This window comes from Silurus meridionalis, chromosome 4, assembly GCF_014805685.1.
Source record: "Silurus meridionalis isolate SWU-2019-XX chromosome 4, ASM1480568v1, whole genome shotgun sequence".
NCBI classification, from domain to species: domain Eukaryota; kingdom Metazoa; phylum Chordata; class Actinopteri; order Siluriformes; family Siluridae; genus Silurus; species Silurus meridionalis.
Genome location: NC_060887.1, coordinates 7,392,311 through 7,410,248, shown reverse-complemented (window position 1 = coordinate 7,410,248; position 17,938 = coordinate 7,392,311). Strand labels below are relative to the sequence as shown.

Below are 17,938 nucleotides of genomic sequence, written 5' to 3'. Positions count from 1 at the left end.
GCCTTGTCAATGACAGTGTGGACGCATGTAGCTTTAAATACATCAGAATCAAGGCTTATCACTTTAACCAAACAGATTGCGAGTTTGGCGACACTGAGGCCATCTAGCAGGCGTCCAATAACATTCTCGTCTGTGATGCTGAGACGTTATATTGCGTTTCTTTATAATGTCGCTGGTTTCTATCGCTGGGGCTTCATAACGATGGTATTAAGAGGTGGACTGGTTCAGGAAGGACACCTGAAATGTACGACCTGCAACTGAAATACAGTAGTCATTGATAAACGATTCGTTCATTTCGAACGAATCTTTAACGTGACTCAGAAGAACGAGTCGTCTTAAAAGAGCGATTCGTTTATTTTTCGATTGAAAAAAATCCATGTAACTAATGTAAAGGAAACAGAATCGAGTAGTTCAACGAATCTTTTTTTCTTTCATTTTTTTGTCCACATTATTGTTGCAATAATTACTTGAGTCACGTGATAAAAATGACCTTCATCTGGGAAGGTGAAGCTGCTCGTTCTGTTCACCATAAACTGAATTGTCACATTTTTATTATTGGAGTTATTTCTGAACAAAAGGAACAAAACGAACTAAACGACTCAATAAAATCCGTTCATTTCAATGAACGTGATTCAAAGAACCGAGTCACTAAAATGATCCAATCTTGTAATCACTAATACGCAGTGAAGAGAAACGCGTTTCGTTATTATAGCGCGTTTTGTTCTCGCCGTGTTGCCGTAGCTGGTCGGCTGCCATAGTGACGGATGCAGATGCTTCAAGATGGCGGCGGTGAAAATTGAAACGAGGGTTTTTATTGTTACTCGCTGACAAAATTGAGCGATTTATAACATTTTATATATTTTTTTATTTTATTTTGGACCGTATTTGAGGTAATGCTGAAAAAAAATATATATAGCGAGTATAATTCGGGGTTTCAGTTTTGAAACCATTTGATTCCATTGTTGTTTATTATTGTTGTTTTCTTTAATTTGTTCCATAGGAGACGTTAAAGAGCGGTGTAAAGGAAAAACTATCCAGGAAGAAAGCAGCCATGTCGTTCAGAGATTTAAGAAGTAAGCAATATCTAAATGATCTATGTGGTGCATAAGTATTGGCACAATGAGCGGATTTTATGTCATAAATGTGCACATACAAAAGCTTTTTCTATTATTGTATGCTATTAAAATTGTTAAACTAATAATTCAAAGGTCCTGGTTGCGTAAGTATTCAGTCTTCAGCCCCGCCCCTTTTTTGTGTTTGCGATGGGAAGAGCGAATCATTTTGATGAGTCGGTTGTTTGAATCATTTTGATGAGTCATTTAGTTCATTTAAATCCTTTTAATAAAAAATAACACGCACTTCAAATAAGCAGATCCCCAATACATCTACAGTTCCAAAAAAGAAAAAATATGATAAAACGGAACCAGTAGCTTCCCCTCATATCTTCCGATCTGTTGAATTGAATCATGGGATAAAAGAACAAACGACTCGGAGCAGAAAAATCCAGAGGTGAACTACTCGAATCTGTTTCCTGTACATAACCTACGCAGATTTCCAGTCCAGTAGAAAAACGAACGAAACGTTCTTTGCGACGACTCGTTTTTTTCCCCCCCGAGTCTCTTTCGAAACGAACGAATCGTTTAGAAACGACTCCTCGTTATTTTAATGTGAAGTCATGTACATCGAACAGCAGCAATTTCATCTTTGGATTTAACCTTTGTTTTCTTTTTTTCCTCCCCTTCTTCGTCACCTCCTTCTTGTCGTAGATTTCACAGAGATGACGCGTGCGCTCGGCTACCCTCGGCTCATCTCCATGGAGAACTTCCGGACTCCGAATTTTCCTCTGGTCGCAGAGATTCTCTTATGGCTGGTCAAAAGGTGAAGTGAGAAAAAGATGAAAAGAAACCAGACGTTCGTTTCCTATACTGTCTCTAGGAAGACGCAGCTCTACCTCTGCCGTGTTAATCCCTGTTCCACATGACTCAGGACACGCCTCGGGTCTCCGTGGTGTCGCGATACGTCGTTTTCACGTAGCAGCAGTTTAATTTTGGAAGGAATTTATATGCATGAAAATAAAGGAACGGCATGTTTTTTTGGTTTTTTTGTCGTTCAGGTACGAGCCGCAGATGGAGATCCCCAGTGACGTTGACACGGAGTCAGACAGGGTGTTCTTTATCAAAGCCGTGGCTCAATTTATGGTATTCTACAGATGTGTGTGTGCCGGTTTTACAGTATATATAGAGCAATACATGAGGATTTGTCGACATTTAGAGCGTGTGTGTGTGTGCTCGCAGGCGACGAAGGCGCATATCAAAGTGAACCTGAAGCGCTTGTACCAGGCGGACGGCTACGCAGTGAAAGAGCTGCTGAAGATCACCAGCGTCCTCTACAACGCCGTGAAGAGCAACGAGGCAGCCGCGGAGGAGCCCGGCTCGGACGACTCCAGCACCAATTTCAAATTCAACCTGGCGTCCAAGGTGGGAGCGCTTTCCCCGCGACGGCCTTCATCCCACCATGTTCCACATTTACCTCTCTCTGTGTGTGTGTGTGTGTGTGTGTGTGTGTGTGTGTGTGTGTGTGTGTGTGTGTGTAGATCGCAGATTTAAAGGCAGCGCGTCAGCTCGGCTCCGAGATCACAGCGAAAGGGGCGTCTCTGTACGACCTCCTGGGGCGCGAAGAGGACCTGAGAGAGAGCAGGACCGCCGCCATAGCCAGACCGCTGGAGATCGCCGAGGTGGAAAGAGCGCTCCGGGCGGCTGTCAAGGACGTCCTGGTACCACACTCACATTTACACACACACCAGGTGATACCAGGTGTCCAAAGGCAGATTTTGACTGTCGTGTGTGTGTAGGACAACGTGCTGAAGACCAAGGAGATGCTGAACAACGTGGCGTCCGACGAGGCGAGCCTGGAGGCCAAAATCACGAAGAAGAAACAAGAGCTCGAGAGGAACCGAAGCGCCTCCAGACTCTACAGAGTGTCCGGTGAGACGATCCGAGATCGCAAATTTGAGCGATGCGGCCTGAGGCCAACGCACTGTCTGAGTGAATGACCTTGCGACGTCCTGCCCGCAGGCCAGCGTTCATGGAGGAGTACGAGAAGATCGAGGAGGAGCTCCAGAAGCAGTACGAGACCTATGTGAAGAAGTTCCACAGCCTGTCTTCTCTAGAGCAGCAGCTGGAGGAGTATCACCGGCTGGAGCAGGAGCGCTTCGAGGTACAACACGCTCTGTTCCGTGGAAGCTGCTCGGGAACGCGAATCCACGTAAATTCCGACAATTTTACTTCGTTGTGTCATGTTATAACTTCCTGTACTGTCTAGGAAATGGAAAACTCCATGAAAACGATGCAGAACAAGCTACGTGAGGAGGACAGGAGGCTCATGACCAGTGGAGGTAAAACCGCACACACGCACATATGAGGTTTGAGTTATTTTGAAAGACTGCTGGACGTAGCAGCTGCAAGAGTCGACTCAAGGTGGTGCATAAAAACAGAAAACATCCAGCGAGAAACAGCAGGTAGAACGGCAGATGATCCCGTCGGTGAGGAGCTGCGTTACTCCAAAACTGGATGAGATAGAAGACCAGGCAATTTATACGGAATATTTATATCCCTTCCGGTATTTAGTGCGAGAGGAAGATTCCGACATGGAGATCCCAGACGACGAAGGCTCCGACAGCGACATAGAGGATGGACGCCCTCCCAAACCGTTCCCCCTCCGACAAACGCTTATACCAGGTACCCAAACCTCAAAACCCACCCCAAAGTTTAGTTTTTGTCCTGCTAGCATGTCTCAGACGAGCTCCAACATAGTCTTGTGTCCCCACTATAGGTCGAGCTGGAGGACGTCTCATCGGAACCATGCAGGGAGAAGACTCGGATGAGGTGAGTCTAAACCCAAGCTCTGTGTGTATTTCTTTGTCTTATCCTAATTTGTTTTTATCCGGCTTTGCGTCTTCTCTGGTTCATACTCGTTCGATTTAAGACTACGCAGCATCTCCCCGGTGCTACCCGGAGGCGGCGGAAAACACAGGTGTGTGTATGTGTGTGTACCAGGTCTTATTGTGGACTAGGTGACTAGCACTAGTGCTTAGTTAGTTTACCCCAAGAGCTAGAGGTTGACCAATTCATCGGTTTTGCTGATTAACCAGCACTGATAGTCGGTTGCTGGAACCATTGGCAAAAATCCATACAGATAGTTTTTCCGGATTGCTGTATGCAGTACGAGAGCAGCCTCTAGAGGTGATTCACTGTTTTTTTTTTTTTTTTATTCGAAGTGTTACGTTTGTTTAAATGCGTCTTTTATTCTCCTAACCCTGCGATTTTCTTATTTTTTGGGAATCCAAAAACTATAATTTGATCAATTAGTTATCGGCAAATACAATCCAACCTAGCTATCGGTATCGATAAAACTCCACGGTCGACCTCTAGTAAGAACCCTACAGCACACTGGAGAACCTGTATCCATTCCTGTGCCATAGACTGCCAACGTTAGTACGGAACCTGAAGTCTTCCCAAGTAGCATTAGCATGAACTTTTTTTGGGGGGGCGGAGCTTACAGTAAATCCGATTAGAATTCGATTACTCCCCCAAACGTCCCTAGCTAGCATTCAAACGCTTAGGTATTCTAGCTTAGGAATTAGCAGATGTTATCGTGGCTACTCAATCCGTAACCCAAATTTCCAAATTTCAAACTGATTAATCAAATCTCCGAAAGTGGCGTACATTGTTTCGAGATATTCCAGACAGGAAGTAGACGCCTTTGCGCACACGCGCAGTACGGATCGAGTAGCTACCGTTACCACACAGTTCTCTCCTGACCCTAATGTCCCTGTAATGCTGTAAATGTAAACGTGTGTGTAAAAGCGCATTAATCAACACACGTTTCTGCTGGTCTCGGCACCTGCAGTCGGAAGACAGCGAGATCGACGTTGACGATGACGACGACGAGGAGGAAGAGGACGACGAGGAAAACGAAGACTTGGGCGGGGAAAACGGCAGTCTGGAAGGCTCCGCCTCCACACACAGCCGACCAACCAGATCTCTGCACCCTCAGATACTGGAGGAGAGTGACAACGACTTCTAACTAGCACAGTCACATAAAAATGTGTGTGGCCAAAGTATTGGGACATCCTGCCCATAAATCTGATGAATTCTTTTCACCTACATCAGGACCCCTTGTGGCTTTTAATCTTATGGTCGGGTGTCCACATACTTTTGGCTGCGTATAGTCGTACAAACGTTAATCCACACATTTACTTTTTCAGTTTATTATAAAAAAATGATTGGATTCACGTATAAAATGTATATTTAAAGTATTTGATATTCTACAAAAGAAAACAATGTGCTGTAAGACGTGATAAATAAATAAATTCATATTTGTGTAGTTAAATAAACTGTTGATATATACAGTTCGCTTCTTGCGTGCGTTTGTTCCTCAGATGTCCACCACACATTCAAGCGCGTCGGTTCGTATAGCATCCGAAACGACCTTCGCCCCCGACTCGCCGATTCCGTTGTCCTTTAGACTGAAAAGTAGGAAAATTTGAATTAGTTTACGCATGCAAAACATAAACACACACACTCAATGTCCTAGGAAACACAGACACGTCTTTGATTTTTGGGGACTCGATGGTATTTTCAAATAAACTCCTGTTTACTCATGTTTCATTTACTCTCCAATCTTATACTAAGATTCAATGAGCCTCAAGAGGAGTCTTATGAACGTCAGGTCAGCTATATAGAAGGAGATCTTCCAACCCATGTTGGCACAAAAAATGTCATCCTAGAGCACGTCTGCTAGGGGAAAATATTTCACACCGAAGACCTTCAAAAAGTCGGGTCCTTACAAACATATTACAGGTTTTAGGATCAGTGGTGCTCCCTGAGCTTCCGGTTCCTCAGCGCAAGGGAACTTACTTTATATAAGTGAGGTTATGGTTTCCTTTGAGCGCGTTGCCGATGAAGATGGCTCCGTCCATTCCCAAAGAGTTCTCCTGCAGACTACACACAAGAACATTACAATATTGTGTTACATTTATTTCCTCATGGCTACGGGTGTAACGGTACTTGTTCGCTACAGGACTTTCGGGTACGGAAATGTATTGGCGGATCGCAAGTTTGTTTAGTCACGTAGTTGCGTAGTCAATTGATCGCGCAATTAAAACAATATAGTAAACAAAAAACGTATTGCCTGAATTATATTTATTTTAGATTTTATTGAATTTTTTATTGAAAAAAAAAAAAAAAAACAGGCATTTATTTGAAATTGTTTTTAAAAAATTTAAACTGTTCACGTTAATAATAATAATAATAATAATAATAGTAATAAAACTATGTTAATAGAAAAAAACGACAGGCGATTTTGTCATTTACCAACAAAAAAACAGGAGATCCGCAGAACACTACTCACTTCAAACTTCTCAAACTCTGATTGGTCTTCAGCGCGATGGAGAGAGCCTTGGCCCCGTCTTTGCCGATGGAGTTGCCTCGGAGACTGGGGACAGGGAGAGAAAGTGAGGTGTTTAAGGGGGACGCAGGACACCTAACATGATCACGACCAGAGAAGGAGGACTCACTCGAGGGTGTGGAGACTCTGGTTGACCTTCAGAGCTTCAGCCAGAGCGATGGCACCTTCTTGACCTGCTGATACACCCTGGAGGCTACACAAACACACACACATACACACACACAAAGCACACTTGTAAATTCTTCCAAGCAGACAGGAAGCTGAAATGTAGGCCTTTTCCGGAGTGTGACCTATTTTTTCTTTTTACAGCTTTCTGCAAGACCACATGCTGCATTCTTACCTGCTCTGTGTGTGTGTGTGTGTGTGTGTGTGTGTGCACGTGCAAGGGCATGTTTTAACATCCTCGAGAGGACCAAATGTTTCCCCTAAATGCATGGCTTGTCCCCACATTGAATTTGATAAAAGTCAGTGGAAGGTCCTCACAAAGATGTGTGTGTTTGTGTGTATGTTCTCAGATCCTGGTGAGGACCGAATGTCCTCACAAATGCATGGCTTGTCCCCACATTGAATTTATAAGTCAGTAAATGGTCCTTACAAGGATACTTAGAATTGTATGTGTGAGACTTACTAGAGCACCTTTAGAGAGGAGTTAACCTTTAGAGAGTCTGCCAGTGAGACCACACCATCATCACCCAGAGCATTTTCTTGGAGACTACACACAAACACACACACACACACACACACTTCGAATCAGCCAGAAACAGAATGACAATATTACATATATAACACCACAATATTTCTAGCAAAACATGATGTAACATGAACAAGATATAAATTAAACCAGACTCTAGCAGGAGACATCAGATGAAGATGAAGATCTATGATGATACTCACTCCAGGAGCTGGATGGACCTGTTGCTCTCTAGGGACTGAGCAAGAGCTTTTGCTGCACCGGCCTTCATGAAGTTCCACTGGAGACTAACACACAAACACACACACACACACACACACACACACATAAATAGAGAATCTGAATCCTGCTAAATGAGAGTCTCTTGGGTTGTGTGTGTGTGTGTGTGTGTGTGTGTGTGTGTGTGTGTGTGTGTGTGTGTGTGTGTTAGACTCACTGCAAAGAAGTAAGAGCTCTGTTGACTTTCACTGCTGCTGCAATGGCTGTCACACCTTCATCGTAAAGAAGGTTCGCTGTAAGACTGAGACACACAAGATTTATTTATTTATTTTGGAAAATTTGAATAAATGAAAGTATTTGGACACCTGACTTTCCCACCTAGATGTGGAGTGGATTCACACAGTTGTATAGGACCTTTTTGAATTTTCCCTTCAGTTCAACTACGAGCCCTCAAACATGTTCCATCTCCACAAAGATCTGCTTTTCATGGGGATCTCTTGCTATTGAGTATCCCTACTGGGATGACATTTTTCTGCACCCCAGGCCCCTCCCCACCTACATCAGTACCTACAAAACACCCTTCTTGTAAATGAGATCTCCACAAAATCTAGTGGAACATCTTCCCAGAAGAGTCTCATGGTTAGGTGTCCACAAACTTTAGATTTCAAGCCAAATGTCCCCCCAGACATTCGACGTACCCAAGCAACAGGACACATAGCAGGAGGAAAACAGATGGTGGAGAATACGGTCAGAAAGAGACGAGAGTAATGTACTCACTCGAGTTTCCTGAGCGTCTGGTTCTCTTGTAAAGCTCGGGCAATGGCTGGAGCACTTTCAACTCCGATGGAGTTCTCCCTGAGGCTACACACACACACACACACACACACACACACACAGTTACGCAACGTGCATTACAGGGACCAGCAAGATGCTCTTACAATAAAAAGGTTCAAAGTGGGGACCCCAATAAAATCCCAACAAAGTCACATGTTCACAGGTTTTCCCTTGCGACCCAATTTCAACCCAGTTTCCTGTGGAAACAAGCTGAAATCATCACCCCATCCAACACCGTGCCCGACACTTGATATGGTATGCAGTGGGGTTTTTGTGGTGATGCTCCGTGTTTGCTTTTCACCACATACGGTGCTGTGTTTCACGACTGAACATCTCAAATTGTTCTAGAAATGTTGTGGCTAGAAGTGCAAATTGTGCAAATCTCCGTTGTCAAATTGTGCTCCTAAGTTTCTTCACCAGATTCTTGATTAGGTCGGATGCAGCTCTAGAACTATTAGAAACACAGACACACACACACACACACACACACACACAAAATCACACTTACTTGAGTTTAATTAGGCCTTTGTTGTAGCGCAGGGCCTGAGTCAGAGCCCTCATGCCCTTGTCACTAACAGAGTTACTACGGAGGCTGATGGAGACAGAAAGGAAGTGCTCATGAGCGACGTGGAATTTGACAAATTGGAGATTTGAATTTTACATTTACAATTGCATATACATGTGTGTGTGTTTGTGTTTAGACAATACCTGAGAATCTGGAGAGTATGGTTAACCGCGAGTGCCTGAGCCAACGCGAGTGCACCCAGATCCCCCAAGTGATTGCCAGATACACTGAGATAAAGGCAAACATTTCTTTAGAAACATGCACACAACTTGAATACCTTCATTTGTATCATCATGATCTTTCTATAGGAGCAGAGTCAGGTGTCTGATGAACCAGTTGTACCCAGCACTGTAGGTCATGAATTGGAACAGAAAAGATGTGTAGAAGCTTCAAACCGGGTGAGGAATAGCCAAACGCTGCTACTAAGGTGACGTTGAGGAGGACAGTTTTACCTCGCCGGTTCTAGGCAAACCTAAGCATGGTGTGGTTTTACTGCATCGACAGGCAAAGATCTTAAAGCAGACTGTGGTTTCACAATGTTTTGAAAAAGCACAAAGAAACGGGCGATGTTGAGGCGTGTAGAAGCTGTGGTCGAACAAGGAGATCTAATGAAGCAGATAAAATACATGTTTTGACATCCTTCATCAGCAAAGAACTGGCCAAAACCAGTGGGTCCCAGGTACACACACATCTGTAGAAGTCTAGCCAGGTGTTTTCTCTATGGAAGAACTTGTGGCCGAAAAAACCTAACCTCTGACATGGAATCAAGGCAAAGAAACTATGCACAAAAACAGAGAAACTGAGGACAGAAAATGGCAGCAGGTGCTCTGGAGCGGGGAAGCAGACAAAAGTGAAGCATGGTGGAGGTTTCCTGCACGTTCAGAGCTGCATTTTTGCAAATAGAGTTGGAGATGTGGTTAGGAATAATGGTGTCCTCAATGAAGTGAAGTCCAGGCACATACTTCTCCACCATGCAGTACAATCAGGGAGGTGTCTGAGCAACCTGACTGGCCTGTCTAGAGCAACCTACCTGCCGAGTTCCTTCGGAAACTTTGAGTAAATGTACCTAGAAGAATTGATGCTGGTTTGCAGGCAAACAGATCATTAATTACTTCCTATATATGAGTGTCGAGTTACAAAAAAGCATGTTTCATACTTGAGGTCTTGCAATATGTGATTCTTTTTGAGCGCTTCCGCAATCCTCTTCACCCCCTCCGGTCCGATACTGTTCTTCTGAACACTGCAATACACGATGGAAAAATAATTCTTGCAAGCCGAACGAGGGAACATCATAATGCAATTTTTCTGTAAATGCAACACGCACTTACTTTAGTGTGGTGAGTTTCCTGTTCGACTGCAAAACTTCGGCCAGGGCGTGAGCTCCCTCGTTTTCTATCTGGTTACTTTGAAGACTTCACACACACACACACACACACACACACACATACACACAATCTGTATAGTTGCTTACTATCGTACAACAAAACCAGACGTCATTTTCCTGTTGTGTCTGCAGGAAGATGCAGCTCTACCTCTGCCATGTTAATCTCTATTCTATGTGACTCTCAGGACACGCCTCAGCCTCCAGGTATTTTTTTACATTTATTATTAATATAAATGAATATTTTATATGATTAATTTGTATTTGTGCTAAATGTACCTTAATAATTGTCAAGTTTTTAATACTCTAAACAACATAGACAAATATTGATGCTTTATGCTAATATATATATATATATATATATATATATATATATATATATATATATATATATATATGTTTATTATTAGTGAAATTAACATGAAGACAAAATATTCTTGTAAATGTTTTCAAGTAATTATCACGTTTAAAATGACGTAAATCATCAGGACACCACACAGGACTTTTCGCTATTTTTCCACACGGACGGTTTTAACTGCCGGACCTGTGCAAATTTCGCCGCTCGATTTGAGACTCGGGGCATCAGTAAAACAAATGTTTAGGGATTCGAAATGATTTTTCGGTGGAGTTTATCATTTTTGGTGCCTACTCAGTTATTTGCCCAGACTTGTTGAGATCAGAACAAAAAATTGATCCATATGGAAGAAGGTGGTGAAGGTAAGAAACATGCTGCCAACTTTCAACTATGTGTCCAACGACTGCTAAATAAATATTTGATTGCCGAACAGTAGCTGTTTAGTAGGATCATGATTTCACAGACAATTGAATAAATCACTGCCTGACACATAATATTTTATTATATTTATTATTAACTATCAAATGATTAAGTAGTTAAAAACTGGTTAGTATGAACGCAGTAATTTATTTTGATACATGGTGTGGTAGCTGTAAAGGGTAATACTCACTTGACTGAAACGATCACCTGGTTCATCTTCAGCGCCTCGGCCAACGACTTTGCCCCTTTGCTGCCAATGTTGTTGCCATGGAGACTGTCAAAAAAGCAGGTCAGTTAGAGACTGTTGTTATCTTTATATGGGAACTCGACAATTCGTATAAAATACAATTCAATGACTTTGTCGTTGATGTCCCTGTAAATCAGGTGAACACTTACTCCAGTACAGTGAGCGTCCGATTGACCATAAGAGCTCGGCTCAGTGGCTTGATCCCCTTATTGCTTATAGAGCTATCCGCCATGCTAGGGCAAGAGACAGATTATTTAAACACTATACAGTACGAATATACAGTACACACTGTACAGCCAAAAATAGGTGTACACCTGACTATGTGGATTTTTGTAACATCCTACACCACATCTAGTTTCCATTTGCTCTTAAAATAAGCTTCACGCTTTTGAGAAGATGTTTGACCAGATTTTGGAGATTTCTGCTTGATCACATGTAGGTGAGTGAAGGAAAGATTTCATGCTAAAACAAAAAATGATGTGCCTTGAACATTCTGGGAACATTTTGGAGAAGAACCACATGCAGGTGGGAAAGTCAGGTGTCTCTATTCTTTTGGCCACAAAGTGTAGCATCGGTACATACTTGTATAAATGTTCTACCTTAGAGATTGAATATGGCAGTCTTTGGCGCTTAGCAGACTTCCCAGGAGCTCCATCGCATCGTCCTTAAATTTATTGTTTTCCATCCTAAAAAAATGCAAAATGCAAATGAGACATAACATGCAAATGCTCGCATTGCCTTCCATTTAAAACATGTTTTATTCTAGTGCTCACTGCACAATATTGGGTATACAAAGTTTGGTGTCTGGTGTGAAGAAAAAAAAAAACTAAATGGCAAGTGTGAGAAATTGAAATGCGCCTGTGAAAACCGCTATTGATAACAGACGTGTGTATAAATTTTATGTGGTTGATGTGTTTGTGCCACCTCAGCTTGGTGCAGTAAAGGAGCTGTGGTAAAAGTTGCTTGAGAGAGCCCGAGTCCAGGCAGTTGGAGAGCTGCGTCTCATTGGTACACGAGTCGGAGACTTGCAATAGGTACGCCAGCACCGCGCTAACCCCTCCCTTCAGCTTCCCCTGTAGTCTGCAGCCAATCAGATCCTCCTCTACAGATCGTATCCACTCCCCCTGCTGTAGCTCTGCCAGGCAGGCGACTGTAGCTACGCTGTGCATGCTAACCGCCTCGCTGCCTGATCCCGCCACAGTGTTTTGAAGCAGAGACATGGCCATCGTTCGCTGGGTCACTAGCTCTTCTCTGCTGACCCCCAATGCGCTGCCCAGCAGAGTCCCAGCCGCTGAGGACAACAGGCCAGAGAGGAAGCGCATAAAAAGGTCCAGTTTTCCGTTGGTTGAGGCACCGGTTTTCTGGAGCGCAGCACGATAGTGGTTTTGGAAGCCAATTCGCGGCCAGGAAACACTGCTCTCAGAGAACAGATCAAACATTCCACGCCGGGCAGAGGTGTAGTAAAAGAGGGCACCAAGAAACTCCTGCAACGAAGTGTGTACGAAACGCCAAGCCACCGATTCGGAGGACCAGCTCTGCTCACGCTGAAGGATCCGATGTCCCAGAGATCCTGGTGGTGGTGGAATGTCAACACCGTAAGTTCGTAAGTCACTTTCAGTGAATGTGTAACGTTGGCGCAGAATACTGTAAAAAGCTAAACGTCCGAGAGTGGCCAGCGGCTTCCGGATGCTTCCACCAGACGGGTCTGTGGAAGAGATTTGCGGCCAACAGAAGAGGGCATATACCTCTGTCAGAGTCCGTGGGAGATGTACATCCTCCAAGTTCTTGCCTATGAGGTGGGACAAAGTGGATGTAACAATATGACAAATGCAAGGTACCGAACAAAGTATGAGCAAGGGTTTCTGGGACCTCAGATGGTCCCATGCTTGGCAAGTCTTGTCCTCTGATGTTTGGGAATCTGACTCGGTGGAATGCTGGGATTGTGAGTTCCTTTGAAAGTGTGCATTATGGAAGTAATCCTGAATCTGAGCTTGCAAAAAAGGTGGGACCTCTGTCACACGATCTACCAATCCTGCAGGCACTTTTGCCCCAACTCCAGGCCTTGACAAAAGCCACAGTGTTGCCCCTGGTAACAGGTTGCCCCTGATGATGTTCGTGATGAGATCGGATACCGGAAGCTCCCGACGTGGGTCAGAGGTAGACGGGGCCTCTGAGAAGTCCAGAGGGAAGCGGAATTCTTCCAACCCATCAATGATCAGCAGAACTTTACAGACACGGCTGTTTAAAATCACGTCCACATTATCATACGGAGCAATCAAACGAATTAACCGTTCGATGGACAAACGATCAAGACTGTTTAATTCCCAACACGAAACAGGAATTGCCAAGCTTAACTCAGGGAATACCTTCCCTGAACTCCATTGATGGATGAATTTGCGGACCAGTCGAGTTTTCCCACTGCCGGCCACGCCTACTGTCAGGGTGACCCGAGGGGCAGTGCTAACCCTCGTCAGTGGTGCGAAGAGTTTATCCAGGCCCAGTGGAAGGCTGTGCAAAGGTCCGACTCCTCTGTTGACTGACACTTGAATGAGATCGTGCTCTCTCTGTTGCAGGTCAGATACACCATCAACCAGTAACAGAGCAGGGCCAGGGGTTTGATTTGGGGCTGGAATCTCCTTATCCTCTCTGATTTTCTGAAGGAGAAGGTCTTTATTTTGTTGAACAACCACATCTAAAAAGAAAGCAAAAGTGAGACATATAATGCAAGTCTCTTTTTGGACTTCAAATCTAAGAGTTGACATTTTACACACTCACCATGCGAGGTTATGAGTTTGTACTCATCCGGATGCGAGTTCTTTAGGTATGTTTGGAAGGCGATGCCCTGTGGATCAGCCCTGATCAGCAGCTCATTTAGTGCGTGGACTTTATCCTCCAAGGCTCTCGTCTCCTTGATAATCCGCACCCCTTCTGCACTCAGCTCATCGGATTTCCTCAGGTGGTTCACGATGCTCACCAGTAAGGGGTCCGTGATAAAACGCTGCAACGATTTCTGATTCTTACGCAACCAACCATCTGATCGGAACAACAAGAGAGCGTGATGGAGTTTATGTCGCTCATCATTGTCAAGAACCTGAGTGTGGGTGTGGGTGTAAGTGTGTGTATGGAAGTTAATATGGGTAGGAGTGTGTGTATGGATGTAGCTATAGGTGTGTGTATTGGTATGTTGATGGATGTAGTTATGGGTGTTTGTACTGGTATAGGTGTAGCTGGGACAGGTGTATTGCTATGACTATGGGTGTGGCTACTGTTGTATGCATTGGTATGGCAATGGCTATAAATGTGTGTGGGGCTTTTTTACCCTCCATCTGTCTTCGAGTGGCTGATTTCGGAGTGGATTTCAGAACCATGTAGCAGTCATCCAGCCAAGGAATTTGGGAGGTCCTCTCCATCCCAGTGTATTTACCGTACGTGCTCATGGGACTGTACGTTCCTTAGATGCCGATTCTCACGTCACTGCTTTGGTCCATGTCTCTGATTTTGAAGAAAGAAGGAATTTCCATTAACAAACAAGTTGTTTTTTTTGCATCTGCAGCGTTGACGAGTATTTTCCTCAAAGCAGAATCGGTTCTTGTGTTTAATTTTGTATAAAAAAACAAAACAAAAACAACGTCTGATTCATTTCCGTACGTGCGGCTTGTTAAGGCAGCTTGCATGAGTTTTCCGCCGCTCCCGGATGACAGCGCACCCATGCAGAGCGTCGCAGCAAGGGGGGAATGCATTTATACATTCAAACCCCAGACACAAACCTCACAAACCACATGCATCAGCAAACACTGGTGGTTACCACGGAAACAGCACATCCACACGCACTGCAGAAAAGGTAACCATCGGCAACTATCAATCAGTAAACCGCGATTTTAAACATGACCCCATGACTAATGTCTGACCGGAAACCCTCCCAGATAAAAATGCATGCAAACTCGTCTAGAATCTAGACGTGTCACGAACATCGCCAAACCAGTATCAGTTTCATTCTTGTTTTAGTCTCAATGAGAACATATGATTTCCAAAAGTATTGGGACACCCGATTTATTTATTTATTTATTTATTTCCCTGCGTGTGTTTCAAAAGCTGGTGATATAGATAGTGCTATAGATAAAGAAGCCTAGAACATACAGGTTTTTTCACCATGTGCGTAACCCGACTCTGAAGATGATGAACTTTTCTCTGGCAGATGTTGAAATGTAAGTTGCCTAACGCATTTTTTTTTTTTATCAAGATTTCTTGCATATACTTTTTCTTCTTCTTTTGTCTGCTCATCGGTTCTTCCGTCTCCATACCGGCCCCCCCAACCCCCCTTCAAACCAACCACCTGCATGTCTGCCCTCAACACATCCATAAACCTCTTTTTTTCCCCACTTCTCTAACTGGAAATACGATTTGTAGAACCTCGAAATGCGAATTTGCGAGTTTGTTGTTTTTCGCACGCACAAAATTTGCTGCCGCTTCCATTTTTACTGGATTCCTTAACGTTTTATGTCCAGCTTCAAGAATTTCTCTTCAAAGGAGAAAATCCGGACAATTCCGCATATCGAGGGAGGGAATGAACGAAGGACGATAAAGAGGTTTGTAAAAGTAAAAGTGAAATATGTTATAATAAAGAAAATTATGTTATGAATTAATATATTATTAATAATATTATTATTAATATTATATATTATTATTTTTAATCAAATTATATATTATTTAACCAATCAGCCATGATACAGCACCCCTTGAGCACGGAGGGTTTAAAGGGGTTTGCTCAAGAGCCCAAGCGTGATCGTTTGGCGATACCCACCAACCTTCCGATCAGTACCCCAAACCGCTTATACTCTTGTTTTAAAGCATCTTTGAAGGCTGCATTTTGTTATCACGCAATTAAACCAACAGGAGAAACCAACCTGAAAAGCCAGGAGCATCACCAATGACCTCCACAGGGCAGTAAGAAAAAGTATGAGATCAGAAACAGCAGTAGCTACCACAAGATACAAACTTCTCAACAGCTTTAAACCTTGGAATCTGAAAGAGAAACGAAGAGAAAATGGGGAATTGAACGTGGAATAGGATGTTTAGGTGTCCACAAACTTAACAGCGATACGGCGCGGTGCTGAAAAAACGAGTCTGAAATATGCTTTTGTAAGGTTTTTTCATTTCAAATTCCAAATCATGGTGTCACATAACTTTACAAAAACTGACTGCTAGCATAACATCAGCTAAGCACTTCGTAGCGCATCAACGGGTCTCAGCAGATGCTTCGATTCGCTTCAAGCCGTCTGATCATGTGTTCAATCATTTTGCAGAAATTTGGGTCCGTTACAGTGGGTCCAAGAAAGGACCACAGCGGTCCCCATAATTCACGCCAACTTACACACACACACACACTCAGAAGGGGGTAGAACTCTCACCGTATCCAGCTATGTATCTTTACTCGTTCCTCTGTGCTCGTTCTTCTCGTTTCATCGCCTTGACTTCAGACTTTTCGCCAGTGCACATGCGAACAAGCCCTCGTCTTTTCTGCCTCTTTTGAGTTTCATTCTTCCTGTCACACCTCACGCTCTTCCTGTGTCACAGATCGAATAGGCAGCAGCATCCTTGCGTCACACGCACTCATACACACATACGTAACCACATACATACACACACACACACACACACTGTTCCACTTTGGTAAGTAGCTCACTGCCGTTACCTGCATCCTCTTCTCTTGTGCATGACTCCCCACACACACACACACACACACACACACACACACACACACACTTATTACCACATGAATGCAACGTCTCGTGTTCACACTACACCAGTTTACACACACACTTCAGAATCAGGCGGTATTTGAATAAATTGCTCGGAGTTGGAGGCATCACGCGAGCATCTGTCACCCTACAGGAAGTGCTTCTGAGCGAACAGGAAAGGGGTGTAGATGTGTAGGAGACGTGCAGACGTACGAAAGACCATTGAAAAAAACGAGGGAGAAAAATCGTCCATCAGAATTCCACACATCCAGACATCAAGACCATGAGGGATCATCAGCGACATCCACCCCAACATCCACGGTTCAGACCACGAGATGCAAATCTCTCAGCTGTGTTAAGAAGAAGACCAGAATCCGAGAAGCAAAACTCTGGAACCTTGGAGACTAAATGCCAGTGTGGAGAAGGAAAGGATCTGCTCATGATCCACATGCTCTTAGGTCAAGTGTATATAAAGTGGAGGTAGTGCCATGACTTTGGGATTGTATTGCTGCTTGTGGAACATGCTCACTAATCTTCATGGATGGTGGAACGTTAGGATCAAATTTGGAAAAAGGAAACACAGCATCAGATAAGAAGATAGACGTGAACTTTAAAAAGGTTGATCATTTATCAGGAGAACCAAAAATAGCTCTTTAATGACATCTTAGACGGACATGGTATTGAGGATGGTATGGTATCTCTTTGGCTGTTCAGAAGAGTTCTTTGTAGAAACAGAAAAGGTTCCAGAATGAAAACTAAGAAGAAAAAAAAAAGGTCCTTCTGGGAACCCTTGACTGAATGGATCTTGTCCTCCACGGCATTGCTGTGGTTCTTCTTGGTTTTATTTACTGGGTTGGTTGGAGTATTTTAGAAAACGTCTTTAAGTCGTCTGAGATCTTCATACAGTATCAGGAGTTCTCATAGAAGGGGAAGAACCACAGAGTGATTTGCAGCTCAGGAGGATTCTGAAGCCCATGGTGGACCACGAGTTTGGATGCGGTGACATGAAATTTTCATTTG

At 43.7% G+C, this 17,938-nt stretch overlaps 2 protein-coding genes across 3 annotated transcripts; one reads left to right on the top strand and one right to left on the bottom strand.

Annotated features, from left to right (window-relative positions):
* Positions 1 to 731: 731 nt before the first annotated feature.
* Positions 732 to 5,410, top strand: cluap1 (clusterin associated protein 1). The gene is given in 14 exon segments (XM_046847006.1): positions 732 to 890; positions 1,001 to 1,073; positions 1,767 to 1,878; positions 2,114 to 2,198; positions 2,295 to 2,477; positions 2,594 to 2,773; positions 2,852 to 2,951; positions 2,954 to 2,984; positions 3,075 to 3,216; positions 3,322 to 3,394; positions 3,627 to 3,737; positions 3,832 to 3,884; positions 3,985 to 4,032; positions 4,909 to 5,410. Coding segments are annotated over 13 exon segments (1,317 nt in total). The 5' UTR covers positions 732 to 890; positions 1,001 to 1,051; the 3' UTR covers positions 5,086 to 5,410.
* Positions 5,386 to 16,893, bottom strand: nlrc3 (NLR family, CARD domain containing 3). Of its 2 annotated transcripts, XM_046847000.1 has the most exons (20): positions 16,589 to 16,893; positions 16,085 to 16,202; positions 14,500 to 14,672; positions 13,956 to 14,213; positions 12,105 to 13,872; positions 11,780 to 11,866; positions 11,330 to 11,413; positions 11,124 to 11,207; positions 10,106 to 10,189; positions 9,934 to 10,017; positions 8,921 to 9,004; positions 8,721 to 8,804; positions 8,156 to 8,239; positions 7,596 to 7,679; positions 7,363 to 7,446; positions 7,097 to 7,180; positions 6,578 to 6,661; positions 6,412 to 6,495; positions 5,919 to 6,002; positions 5,386 to 5,527 (listed from the first exon to the last, which is right to left on the bottom strand). In XM_046847000.1, exons 3-20 carry the CDS (start codon positions 14,615 to 14,617, stop codon positions 5,437 to 5,439), a joined length of 3,414 nt encoding a protein of 1,137 aa, XP_046702956.1. In that variant the 5' UTR covers positions 14,618 to 14,672; positions 16,085 to 16,202; positions 16,589 to 16,893; the 3' UTR covers positions 5,386 to 5,436. The 2 variants fall into 2 exon arrangements, with proteins under 2 accessions (XP_046702956.1, XP_046702957.1); XM_046847001.1 differs by lacking the exon at positions 16,085 to 16,202.
* Positions 16,894 to 17,938: the final 1,045 nt, after the last annotated feature.

Bases quoted from the DNA above. Each gene is read 5' to 3' on its own strand.
- nlrc3 (XM_046847000.1), bottom strand. From the start codon at position 14,617: ATGAGCACGTACGGTAAATACACTGGGATGGAGAGGACCTCCCAAATT. The intron at 10,190-11,123 runs GTGAGTATTACC...GTGTGTGTGAAG, and splicing joins CAGGTGATCGTTTCAGTCAA to TCTTCAAAGTAACCAGATAG. The intron at 5,528-5,918 runs GTAAGTTCCCTT...CCTACTTTTCAG, and splicing joins CATAACCTCACTTATATAAA to TCTAAAGGACAACGGAATCG.